This window comes from Eretmochelys imbricata, chromosome 2, assembly GCF_965152235.1.
Source record: "Eretmochelys imbricata isolate rEreImb1 chromosome 2, rEreImb1.hap1, whole genome shotgun sequence".
Taxonomy (NCBI): Eukaryota; Metazoa; Chordata; order Testudines; family Cheloniidae; genus Eretmochelys; species Eretmochelys imbricata.
Genome location: NC_135573.1, coordinates 35667996 through 35681724, shown reverse-complemented (window position 1 = coordinate 35681724; position 13729 = coordinate 35667996). Strand labels below are relative to the sequence as shown.

Sequence of the window (13729 nt, the reverse complement as noted above, 5' to 3'; positions counted from 1 at the left end):
ATGAGTAAACTGTTCCAGCCCCGAGGTGGAATAACTGCTGCATGTGGTGCGTAGGGAAAAGATAGATGTCTCACCATATGAGCTTTTACAAAAATTTTCAGCTAAATGAGACATACTAGTACAAATGGAAAATCTGTCTCTCCGGACTTCAGTGTGGATTTGTGAAACTGACTAGAGGACCTTTGGTCCATAAACCATTGAATTGAATACACATATATGTATTTTTACATCTGAAAAGATACAATGTGGATAATAATCTTTATTATAGAAGTGAGCAAAGTGTAAGTCAATCAAATTTATTAAGAGTTAAGCTACTATTTTTAATACCATGTTTGAGAGAACATAGCCCAAGGGAAATTGATTATAGATTTAGGTCCTGACTCCCCACTACATCCAAGTTGTGCTCAAATATAGTGGAGAAGGATGGACACACAGAGCTCCCTGATTCAAAATCACCTGACCCTCAGTGTAAGTTAGGTCCTGCCTTTAGGCAGTCTTAACTTATGTCAGAGAGAATTTATGACAGTGGCCAATTGGGTGTAACAAAGCTTGCTCTACTTCACCACATCCCCTCCTCAGCCTGTCTTCAAGAATGCCCGCAGGGTGTGGCGGTTGGGAATAGAAGGTGGCAGAGGTAACTCAGAGTTCCCCTGCACAGGGAGAATTCCCCACTGGCAATCTCCAGCCACTTTAAGACTACTTTGCGCCACTTAGCAGACTGGAAAAGCTAGCCTTTAGTCAGTATTTATCAAACACATTGTATTGCTGAGATATAATGATTGTAACAATCACGAATAAGAGCTAAGAAATTGAGCAACTTTTACAGTACACAGAGTGCTTTATGTTTCCTAGTTGCCTCTCTGTTGAAGAATCTATGTGGACACTGAAGTTTCAGCCAGTTATTTATTCTGAATAACATTTTATTTCATTATTATTTTTATCTATGGTATGTATAGTAAAAAAAACATTATTAAAGCTAATTCTAGATTAGACAGCCAGAGAGAAGTGTATGGTGGACACACATGCACACACACCCCAGTAGACATCCATATGGTATTAGAGCAAAGCTTGAGTCACATATAGATGCTATCAAAGGATTTTTTTTTAGCATTAATGTGTCACATTAACTGAAAGTTAAAAGTTTAGCCCCTACTGAAAGAAGTGTTTGATATTTGGAACAAAATGAAATCACATTTAGCATGGAGAAAAGTTTGGGTGACAATCTCCACCTGTCTAATCCAGCCACTTTTGAATATGAAATCCTGGCCCCATTGAAATGAATGGGAATTTTGACACTGATTTCATAGCACTCAGGAATTCACCCTGTGACTTGAGTTTGTTAGAAACCTTTTTAGATGGCCACACTTCCACAGTGTGAGCTTTTTCCATGATGTAAAAATGGTGAGTTTGAGTTTGCTGAGCTTTTTCTGGGCTCTGGCAGAACGAAGGCCTGATTTTCACTACCACAAGTATGTCCACACCACAGTATGGACACAGCCTGATTTTCACTGCAGTGTGTAACTTCACACATCTTACATGCCAGCAATGCCACCATCAGTCTAGACCAGTGGTTCCCAAACTGGGGTTTGCAAAATGTTACGGGGGTTCTCGGGAAAAAATTCTTTAATGGCGGACAGAGCTGTCCCTAGGGACCCAAGGCAGCACGGGGACGGCAGCCCGGAACCCCTGGACTTCCAAGAGCTAAACAGATCGAAGCAAGCGTATCTATCACACTGAGGAGATTTAAACTTCAAGACCCTTCTAAGAAATGGAAAGGGAGGTGGATATTTTTTGCTGTTTTTAAAATTAAATAGGCAGCTAGTGTTGTTTTTAAAATTATTATGAAGAACAAGTTTAAGCTTTGTTGTAACATGCGTTGTTTGTCTGGACTGCTCAAGACCTAAATGCTTGCATAGGAGGAACTCGTTGAGTTAGCTTCTTAAATACCTTCATGCTGTTTCACATCTGATACTCCTTGATGAAACACAGGAGCCTTGTCTTATAACAGTCTTATTCAAAGTAATACAAGCTACGAAAGTGAGATCTTGGAACAGTGTTGCAGTTTTCATAATGTAATAAAAATACTGTAATGATAAATAATAATTAACAAATAGTGTGTAATAAGTATGTCATAAAAACAAATTTTATGTTTCCAAGATGACTGCTTTTATAATTTATATTCAGGTAAAGGAGAAAATCCCTGGAAATATTCATTTTTAGGAGGGGGTTTGTGAGACTTGACATTTTATTGAAAGGGTTTCACAGCTTATTAAAGTTTGGGAACCACTGGTCTAAGTGGTTCCCAAGGCCTTAGTCAGGCACTGATGGTATGTGTGCTTCCATATCATAGATATGTTACCTGACCTAGATACAAAGCCAGCCATCACCAACAACTGAAACATCTTCTAAATACTACTGAGATACCCACAGTGTTTGGATAAGATTTGATCCTTCCCCATATAAGGACATGCTCATTGGTATACTTCAGTTAATTTTTGCCATTTCATTAACATTAGCAAATTAGGTCTACACCTAACACTTAGGTTGATCTAATTATGTTGCTCAGGGCTGTGAACTAGTTAAGCCGACCTAAACCCCACTAGAGACGCTGCTAGCTAGCTCAAAGGAAGAATTCATTCGGGGGGTGGATTAACTACAGCGACAGAAAAACACCTTCCGCCACTTAACACATCTATGCTATTGCGCTCCAGCAGAACAGCTGCAGCACCATAAATGTGCTGCAGTAGTGTCTGTAGTGTAGACAAGCCCCCAATTTAACTGGCTGATCAGACCAGGTTTTGATTGCCAAAATGTGGCATAGGAGCTGGAGTGCACCAGTGAATCTACCCTGGTTAAGAGAAACACATTCTAACATAGTGAAAAGAGATTAATTCTGATTAGGGGGCTGCTCCCCATTTGCCCCCCAGCAGCCCTCCCTTGGCCTTCTCATCCTATACTCCTTTGGACTGGGGACCTCCTCCCCTTGCAACCTTTCCCAGAGGACCCAGGCATCTCACTGCCTCCCACCCTTCCCCACATGCCAGACCCCCAGTCGGAGTATAAGGGATTCAGCTTGGAGTTTGTTTTTTTTCATAAAAACACCCCACCCAGTCCCTTGCAGTTGGTCATAAAAATACCCCACCCAGACCTCTGCACTCTGGACTTCCAGGTTTTTGCAGTTTGGCTTTTTTCATAAAAACACTTTTACTTCCTCTGCTAAATGGTATTGTGATATTGGTGTATGATGTTAAACAGCAGCTTGGCAAAGTCGCCTAGAAGATGCACTGAATCAGCAAAGCCCTCAGTTGCCCTGGACCTAGCCCCTTCCTGACCAGCGTCACCTGCTTTTTTCAGCTGTTCTGGCAGAGCTGGAGGTGATTTCAGGCGGCTTGTACCTCTGTCCCCACCCCCAAGTGGACTTAACCAACTACACTCAGATACCGTGGTGATGAAGGCAACATAGATGTCTAGATCTTCTTTTAAAAATGCTGAAACAGTTTGAGCAAAACTAAAAATGTGACTGAAACATAACTTGCATATTCTGGGACCCAAGTCTACCAGGAAAACCAAGGGAGAAAATTAGAAAAGATCTGCTGGCTGACATTTATTAGACCTATTAGCGTCAGAGCATAACGCAACCTGAATATTTGGCTTAAATGACTGGATAGAGCTTTAAAACTTTTGACTTTGATGATGTTTCCCATATAGTCAGATTAGTAAAACTCCATGGCGCCATTGTTTCAGCTGGAGTTACAAATGTGTAGCAGAATGGTTTGAAAACACCTGCAGTCCCCACTATATTGTGAAACTTGCACTGTATCTAGGAGAGTGTTTGGGACTAAACCTTGGCAGAAGGGGTCTGTTTAAATAATGTTCTTTGTGCTGGCTGGGATCATATAGATATTCATCTGTTATATCTCACCTGCAAAAATAGGCTTTAGGATTGTGTCTAATTTGTGTAATGTCAGTAATGTCATCCAACTATTTTGGCAAGATTTCTCTCATTAAGTCCTAACAGAGAGTGGTGAGTTATTTAAACACTCTCTACATTGCTCAAAAATGTTACCCAGATCCTGCTGATAATGTGTATAATGGTCCTTTGCAACTCTAACAATAAACAAGAGTTGGGTAGAGATTGGTTTTATGATGATTACTGCATGTTTCAAATGTTTACTTTTCTAATATATGTAAATAGTAATAAAACTGCAAAAAAAACAATTTTTTAAAAGGTAGGATTTCTCCTAAATATATACAACATTTACAATTTACGGAAGTGTATTCTATCCAGGACACTGCAGAATTCCTGTTAACATTGATGAGCACCTGAAGAGAGTTTTCCCTCCTAAAATTATATGAATGCATTTAACAGCATAATCCAGAAATACCATGATCATAGTAGTTTTGACATAGACTGTCTCTAAAGATGATCAGCTGTTGACCTCTCTAACTAACAAAATTAAAGTCTTGGAGTTGAATGGTTTGAGTGATGGGGATATATATCTCTTTCTCTAATCCTCATATAGATTATATAAAATAAGAGTTTTATTCAACAAAATTACTTGCTCTAATTTTTTAGGGATTTTAATAGTTTGGGGTGGGCATGATTCACCACTGCTTTGTACTTTGTGTAGTCTGTGCATACACAGTTCAAGGTGGATGTAAAATGGTACCATTCTAATATGATAGCATTTTATACTCACTCTGCACAGGTGTAGATGACTATGCAAAGTACAAGGCAATTGTGAATCAGGCCCATGATGCATGAGGTTTGAGAACATTACTGTGACTCTGGAAAATAGCCAGGGAGAGTTGCTGTCTGTTCATATCCTATTATAAGGAATTGTACATTTGTAAAGAAAAGTAGATTAGGATAATTTAATAAGCCTACATTTGCCATCTACTTATTTTTCTCTCCTAACAGAAATAATCCACTTCTTGGGTTCCAGTGCATGAACTCAGTGCTGTAACAATATCAGTAAAGTTAGCCATAGCTAGGTTAAAGTGTTTAGGAGTTAGTTAAAGATAAAAGATCAGAAGTTGTGATTATATTTAGTGTGTTTTTATATTCCCAAATCAGCAACTGTACTGTAGTTTACTTTGCAGAATGATGAATTGAGGTTTACTCCTTTTAGCTATGGGCAAAAATTTCAGAAAGTGTTCCATCATAAGTATTGTGGGTCTATCCTTGTTTCATTTTGGCCAAATAAGCAACTAAAGATTTAGCACAAGTTACGGTTTTTTTGTAGTATATATTTCTGCTTTAATGTAATACTTTTTCTGTACAACTATAAAACTGCATTCTTGGTTTATTAACTGTTCCACTTAGATTTTCTTAGATAAATGACGATCACATGAAATGTGAATTTCAACTATTATGGGTTTTATATTTGTTGTATTTTACAATGAGTCACTTAACAATAATTACAGTTTGATAATTCAACCCTTACTATTTTCACCATTAAAGTAACAAGGGGCAAGACAGAGGATATATTCTCCACAGGCATAACTGTCACTAATACTAATGCAAATACAAGTGAGTACAGAGAGGAAAAGAGAAAAGGAAGCTGCTCAGAAATACCCAGAAAAAATAAAGGTGTGGTATTGTGCAGTTAAAAAGGCAGACAGCCTCTTTTGAGACCATCAGACAACTCTAAATTGACTTCTGTTGAGTGCTTACCAATGATTCCTCATACAACTTTCTTTCAACCCCAGTCAAGGGCTGGGGATGATGAGGGTGTTTTAAATTATTCTAGATTAGGAATTTATACATACACATAAAGGTTTAGGTTAGCTTTGGACTGGTAACATCCACGCAACAGCAATGTTCCTTCTTCTACTTAGCCATCACTCCGGCCTCTCATCTGAACTGAATCACTTGTTTCAGATAAAATGAATATGGGAAAAGAAGAATATTTTAAAATGAGAAACCCCAATAGCCACACTCAGAACAGCTAGTGAAATAGGTGTACATGTGCTGAGCCTTGAGCAGCTGTTGCTCTGCTGTTTCTTATGCCTCTTCCATAATTTCGCAGTAAATCAAGTTGCAACATATGTGTTCATTTTTAATGTACGTTTAGTTGAAGCGTCAAGGCAAATAGATTTAGAATTCTCACTCTTCCTTACATGATTAACAACAGTTAAGGACAAGACCAAAAGACCATTCTGAAGGTGTATTATAGTGACCTTGTAGAATCATGCACAGTGGAAGTGTTCTATCATGTTTGCATTAGAGAGTATAACAACACTGACTTGGAAACGATCCGTACTTAAATATAAACTGAACAAAAACTAACACTGAATGGGGCAAAGAACATTTTTTAAAAAGTGTAATATCACAAGTCTCTTAATGTGAAGAGTATGGAGCTTCCGATATTGTGAACCTTTTATGTGGCCTCCGCTGTAATGCAGGGTAGATGTCTGTTTGTCCATGTAGCTGTGTAAGAATATTCTTTTGTTCCTGTCATAGTAACTGGATTTTAGATCAATTCTGGACCAATGTTGGACGTCGGCTGTCAACTTCCATTAGTTTAATCTACATAATAAAACAAGTAGACACTTGGAACAGTACAAGTAGATACAAATGAAATTGTCACCCTTTGCCCTTCATTTTTCATAGCTAATACAAAGCTCTTAGTTCTTGCATTTATGTTTATTGATATTGATGGACGTAGTTAGTTTTGATGTAACAAAAACTGATTTTGTTTTATTGGATGATAAATTCATATGAGTGGCCAAAATTTTGCAGCAAAGTTAATCGTCCTATTATTCATCATATCACTGTAGTGATTAAAAGTAAAAGCCTTGGGCAGTATATAGGCTGAAGTCAGCTATTTATCCATAGAACAGAGCCAAGCAACTGGAATTCAAGCTTCCCTACTCCATTCGCTGGATTTAGAGATACCATAACACCTCAGACACGACCTGGAGTGACCACTTCTAGTCATGAAAGAGGGAAGTTCAGTCTCTATGCCACTTCAGTACTTAGCTTTTTTGTCAAGGCTGTCAACAAGTGTGCCACCTGGGGAATAGATCATAATCCCTAGTCAAATCACTAATCCCAAATTCTACTTTATTCAATTTTTCTTCATCTGTCTGTCTCAGTATCTAAAATTAAAATAGAACATATGTAAGCACTGATGTCTACTTTTAGGTATAGAGATAGAATTTCCATATTATTGTGCATAAAACTAAGCACAAGCTGTATTTCTTCTGCAATACATAGATAAAGCTAACTAACTAAAAATAATAGGAAAGGAAAAGGAAAGATTTGAAATAGGGATTGTATTTTGTTGTTCACTTTCCTCGCCAATAGATATCTATAACTTCATTTAGCAAATGATAACCAAATGCTTTTCAGCCTGAATCAGAGCATTTCTGAAATAGTGTAGGCTTTAGTTTAATAGTGACATTTCAACGGAATCGCTGGAGAAGAGTGCATTTATCATAGGACAAAATATTTTTAAGTACACTAAATCTAAGTACCTTTGTGAGTTGAATATATTTCAAGGGTTTTTATGTTCTCGTTCTCTCAGTGCTGTCATAAAAAACCAGCAACTCATAGTACCACTATATTTTAAAAGATCTACAATATCACAGTCTGCTGATTGTTGTGTCAAAGTGTCTGTTGCTCAAATATATGTGCACAGTATTTTCAATACATATTTGTATATTCCTACTTTGGCATCCTTCTATAATGTTTATTGTCTATATTATTGCCCTCTAAGTAGATCTATTTACTATAGTGAAAAGAAAAGGAGTACTTGTGGCACCTTAGAGACTAACCAATTTATTTGAGCATAAGCTTTCGTGAGCTACAGCTCACTTCATCGGATGCATAATCCGATGCCACAAGTCCTCCTTTTCTTTTTGCGAATACAGACTAACACGGCTGCTACTCTGAAACCTGTTATTATAGTGAGATACCATAAGTGTTCTGGTCTGTTTTTACAGAAGCGGGTGGTAAGAAGCTGCGGAGCACTGTCCAGAGAAGCACAGAAACTGGGCTAGCTGTGGAAATGAGAAACTGGATGACACGTCAGGCCAGCCGGGAATCTACAGATGGCAGCATGAACAGCTACAGTTCTGAGGGAAAGTGAGTAAGATTGACTGGTTATGATGTTCTTGTTTTATGTTTCTCCACTAAACTAGTCCTATAAAAAAACAGGAGTTGAATCCTAAAGTCCCTACTCAGGGCAGAACTCCCATTTAAATCAGTTCGCTTGCGGGAGGTTTTTCAAGTAAAACCAATGACTAAAATGTTCTTCTGTGATTTGTATACGGAGGGATTTCCTACTGCCTATGTTTCAGTTGTTAGTGTCACTTTTGCAGCACCATCACCACGACCTGCAGAGAGTTCTCAGTGGGTCTAGGCTCTGAGCATACAGGTTGGGAGGAATACAAATGGGTGGAGTAAATGCATCATACCTCTTGTAACCTGGTGGAGAATCTGCCATCAGGAGTCTTTCTATTCTGTGAAACCTACTTCAGGCAGAGGACCTCTAGCAGATCTCCCGTGATCCATAAGCTCTGTAATCTGAACCTACTTCTTTTTCCAAATAACCCTGCCTGTACTGACATAACCTGTTAGAAAGTCCTCAAGGTGACCATTGGTGTGTTTTGGCATGGGCAAGAGTAAAGATTTGGCCCTATGTTTTTAACTTCCTACACTAGGCTTTTGCAAGAGGGCCCAAGTTAAATAATTCTTTAAATAAAATCTGCACAAACAGTTTACACAAATGTCTCACAAAGTATGGTTTATACTAACATGGTATACTCTACCAAGCAATATACTCTACAGAGCTTGTTGTATCAAAGAACATAATTTTTATGTGGCTAGAGCTGTGAAAATAATGTGTAATGGATAATTAATGTGACCCGTTTTTGCCTCTTTTTCTGTTTATAAATCATCCACAGAAAGATTGTGTCAAAAGTATTAGATATTAACCAGATAATTTTTGAGACTAATTTTTGGTCTGTAGTTGTTCACAGGCAAATTTTAATATATGAAATTTGAGTTCTTTTGTTTAATTATATATGCCTTATGGTTCATTTCTCTTCTCTGATTAGATAAGTGTAACTCTTAGAAGAGTTTTCTGGTGCAAATACACATGCATGTGATTCTGAAATTTGTTTCTATGAATATCTGCACACTCAATTAAAGTTCACTATTTCACCAAACATTTCTGCCATTACTGGCATTCATTTGGTTGAGTATTTGTAGAGAGCAAACACAGTCAAAGTGAGTTCACTTAAAAATGTAAATAAATATTTGCCAAAAACTTTACTTCAATGCAACTGCTTGCGTGCTTCAGGTCAAATATGTGCTTAAGTACCTTGTGGAATCCAGGCCCTTGTTAATACCGCAGGAATTGACAATATCTTTGATGCAACAAAAAAGCAGCAAGATGGAGAAATGTCATAATGGGAGGAAAGAACATGGGAATTAGATCACCCTAATCAACTGTCTTCTGGAGGCTGAGTTGCCATTGTTTGAGGTTGTTAAAAAGAGCTTGCAATTGGTAATTTAAACTGTTCCGTTTCCTTTGTTTCCTTAGTCTGATTTTCCCAGGTGTGCGGTTGGCCTCTGACAGTCAGTTCAGTGATTTTCTGGATGGACTTGGTCCTGCGCAGCTAGTAGGACGCCAAACGCTGGCAACACCATCTATGGGTAAGAATTCATGTCTTGCAGTTTCAGCATAATCTTTGTGGTCTAGTAATTAAAGAACAGTACTAGGAGTCAAGAGAGCTGAGTTCTAGTTCTGGCCATGCCATTGACTTGTTGTATGATCTTGAACAAGTCACCAAGGGCCAAATTTTCAAAAGTGTCTTCTAACAATCAGTACCTCATCTTCAGATGAAATTAGTGATTGTTGTGAATGCTCAACAGCTCTGAAATCAGGACCTAGGTGACTAAAGTTGCTTATTGAAATATTCAGACGCTCAAAACTAGAGGGCCGGTTTTGAAAATTTGGTCCTTAATCTCTCTGTACCTAAGTTTCCCATCTGTAAAATGGGGATAATATTACTTACCCACTGGTATGAGCAGCTGGAGATTGTCAAGTGAAAAGTGCTATTTAAATGCAAAAACGTGTAGTTATTGTTCATATAATCTTTAAATGTACAAACATCTTTTGATGCATATTTTTTTAAACTAGAAGCATGGTGGAAATAGTTTGCAACAGCTTTACAAATGTATTTTAATGGCTCTTGTAGTGACTCTTAGCTCACTGAAGGGTATGTAAAGGAAAAAAAGAAATGTAATGTAGATTAGGGGAGAGAAACCAAGATGAGAATATTATCTGTAGTGGGTTTTGTACTGTACAGGACCTCAAATAGCAGTGGGAAAAAATCTTTAAAAGTATCTATTATAGTTAATTCCTTATTGACTTTGTTGGTGTTATGTGCAAGAAACAAGATGTCATACATTAATTCCATAACATGCCACTAGTTTAAATATGATTGGATGTTCTTGAATAGCAATATCTCAACGTTTTCCTCTCCCAGGCGATATCCAGATAGGAATGATGGACAAAAAAGGACAGTTGGAGGTAGAAATAATACGAGCCCGCGGCCTTGTTGTAAAACCAGGTTCAAAGACACTGCCAGGTAAGAAAAGAACAACATACTTTTGTGAATAGGAATCCCTTGCTAAAACACTAAGTTCTGTCTGCAGAAAAATTTCTGAGGCTTCACTGTTGAAGTTGAGTGAAATCTATTAACAGATAGCTAATAGCAGTCAGTTATAGCATTTGTTGTACATTGAAAAGTAAAAATGTACTGACCCGGTATGAAAGCCTACATGTACATGTAAAGATTTCGTTTCAACCCCAACGTCAGGAGTAAATGTTAACAGCGAATGTCTTTGGTGGTGCTGTGCTCTGGGCTCCCATTGAAGGACAACAGCTATTTTAATAACAACAAATGCCTCCTTGGCTATGGGGAAGGGAAAGGAAACATGTGTTGAAGATGTGACATAAGTAATTTAAGGGAGAGGAGGAAGTTAACAAAATGCTTGGAATAGATACATAACTTAGAAAGAAGACGGGTACCTGATGTTTATTTTCTTCTCTTTTCACAATATATTGTCTTACTGTGTTAGTATACAGTGTTGAATGAAGGGGACAATACAGTGACATGTTTAGCAAGTTCTTCTGTCAAAATAGAAATCAGTTTAGAATCTTTCTTTCCGCAGCTTTTTGTCTTGCAGATTATTTGGGAGCATAAAATATTTGAGGCTTGATCCAAAGCCCATTAAAGTCTGTGTCCTTTATTTACTTAATGGGCTGTGGATCAGACCCCAGTTTTGTGGCACATACTGTTCATTGAAGAAATATTTGATTTTTTTTCAGTTCAAAAACTGAATTGATTCATAAAGTAGACAATACCAAAAGAGAGAGAACTATAGAGAAGGTTTGTAATCAGATATACATGAATATGATACGTACGGATAAAGGTTCATAGTTACTGAATACTGTATTTGAGCACTTGTTTAATTAAGATATTTATCTACTAAATGACAGGACTCAGCAAATGGTGATAGAACATTGCAGCTAGCTTGCAAAATCTGGATTAGCCTTTCACTTACTTTTTTTCATTTTCTTCCCCTCTAAGCACCATATGTAAAGGTGTATCTATTAGAAAATGGAGCCTGCATAGCCAAAAAGAAAACAAAGGTAGCAAGAAAAACACTTGAACCTCTTTATCAGCAACTTTTGTCATTTGAAGAAAGCCCCCAAGGAAAAGTTTTACAGGTAATTTAAATCAATATTCTTGTCTATCTGAAAATGTTTCACTTGTACAATTCTCACTGAATGAGCCCAAGACTTCCTTCCACGCCTCATTCTACAAGTCCTGTTATTTCAAAGCCTTGCTGAGCAGATGGCTACCATAACAATGCCTTATGCTCTATTGATGATTAGCCAGTAAGAGGTGCTGAATGAACATTGATTAGGACACGCAGGCAAATGAGAAAACAGGCACAGGGATGGATTTAATTGTAAGGCCACAACTTCATTAAACTTAATACCCAGGTGGGGTGTCATCTGCCCCATCTCTCTCTACTAGGCCTTTGGGTCTAGTACGGGGTTTACAGGGCTCCTATCAGATATTTCTTAACACCAGATAGACTTTCCACTGCTTACCCCTATGATTCAGCTCACTTTGCTGAATCATCTCATCCTCCCTGCTTGTAAAGGAGACCGAAGGTATCAAAAAGGGACCTCAGTCTGCAAAGACTTCAGGTCTCCCCTTTTCCCGTAGGTCTGAGATCCACCAGCAAAATCCCAGTTCTCTGGTTTCTGGTCATTGGCCCTTTTGGCCTTTTATCTGCACTGTACAGTGGTTGCAAGTTGTGATGAACTAAACATTCATACAAATTCCTAATGTTAAATTCCTAACTCCTGTTCCTGTGTAACCTGACTGTGTCTCCATCATGCTACCAGGAAATTGAAAAAAATCTAATAAGCCTCAGCCAGTTTGACACTGTTGGGGAAAAAAATCCTTCCTGACCCTCTAAACCAGTTTCATGGCACCATATAATACAGGAACTGTGTTTCTAGAACTACTGGGAGGGAGGGTGGGTTCAGCTAAAATGGTACAAGAGGCTCAAGAAACCCTGAACCCTTGTTGAGATTAATGATTGTGGGGAGCAAGGAGCCAGTCTACTCCCTTCTCCCTTTGGCTGGGCAGTAGGTGGTGGAGTGCTCAGGGAGAGGAGGGGTCTAGCCCTGGGTATATTCCCCCTTTCATTTCAAAGCTGTCAAGTACTTTGTGGAGTCAGTCAAGTCTCCCATCCATTAAACTGTGTGGGTAGCATTCGTACAGTCATATTTTGTCTGTAATATATGGGCTCCATTTCACACTGGGCCTCAATCTTTCAGTTCTTATTTAACATGATCAAATACGTTTACAGCCCAGGGGACTTCTATGGCTGCACCACTATAGCAGAACCAGGATTAGCCCACGCCAAAAGTCAAATAGGCCATTTTTCTTTAGGATTGTTGGTTTGTGAATAGGTAACTGGTTACATATGAAGAATTGATTGCATCAGATCACAGCTTTCGTAGTTGTTGCTGAAACTTCTCTATCTTTTGTTTCCTTTACCAACAGATAATTGTTTGGGGAGACTATGGACGTATGGATCACAAATCTTTTATGGGAGTGGCACAGATACTTTTAGATGAACTGGACCTGTCAAATATGGTGATTGGATGGTTCAAACTTTTCCCCCCTTCCTCCTTAGTAGATCCAACTTTGGCTCCTCTGACTAGAAGAGCTTCCCAGTCATCTCTTGAAAGTTCAACAGGACCTTCTTATGCTCGCTCATAGCAGCTGTGAAACTGTTGTCATAGCAACCAGCGTTACAAAAAAAAATTACAGGTCGCAAACCCTGGTAACACTGCATGCTTAATGTTGTGTCTTCTGAGCCTGTTTCTAGGGCTACCAAGCGATCCTGTGTTCTCAGAGGAAGTTGCACACATTGTGCACTAAGGAAGGCCCTCAGGTGAAAGAGTGGAGCTGTAAAGAACTAACAGGTTTGGAGTTCAGTGACGCTTAAGTTTTGGTCCAATCTGAAGCCATGGATTAAACTAAAAGATCAATGTGTTTCATGCAACAAAAGTCCTTTTCAATGGCATATCTATTTTGTTGCTCCCTTTTAACTGCCCCCCAAAGCCTGTTTATGCCACAGAAATGGAGCTACCCCTCTCCCCCATGAAGCCATGTTACAAGT

General features: G+C 38.5%; 1 protein-coding gene across 37 annotated transcripts in view; it reads left to right on the top strand.

The window, feature by feature from the left end:
* The window catches only part of RIMS2 (regulating synaptic membrane exocytosis 2), a 740891-nt gene extending 727565 nt beyond the window's left edge, over positions 1-13326 (top strand). For all 37 annotated transcript variants that reach the window (XM_077808869.1, XM_077808868.1, XM_077808888.1 and 34 more), the window contains 5 exons: positions 7951-8092; positions 9555-9667; positions 10504-10605; positions 11611-11750; positions 13108-13326. In XM_077808869.1, coding sequence (XP_077664995.1) covers positions 7951-8092; positions 9555-9667; positions 10504-10605; positions 11611-11750; positions 13108-13326 — 716 coding nt within the window. The remainder of the gene's footprint in view (positions 1-7950; positions 8093-9554; positions 9668-10503; positions 10606-11610; positions 11751-13107) is intronic.
* Positions 13327-13729: the final 403 nt, after the last annotated feature.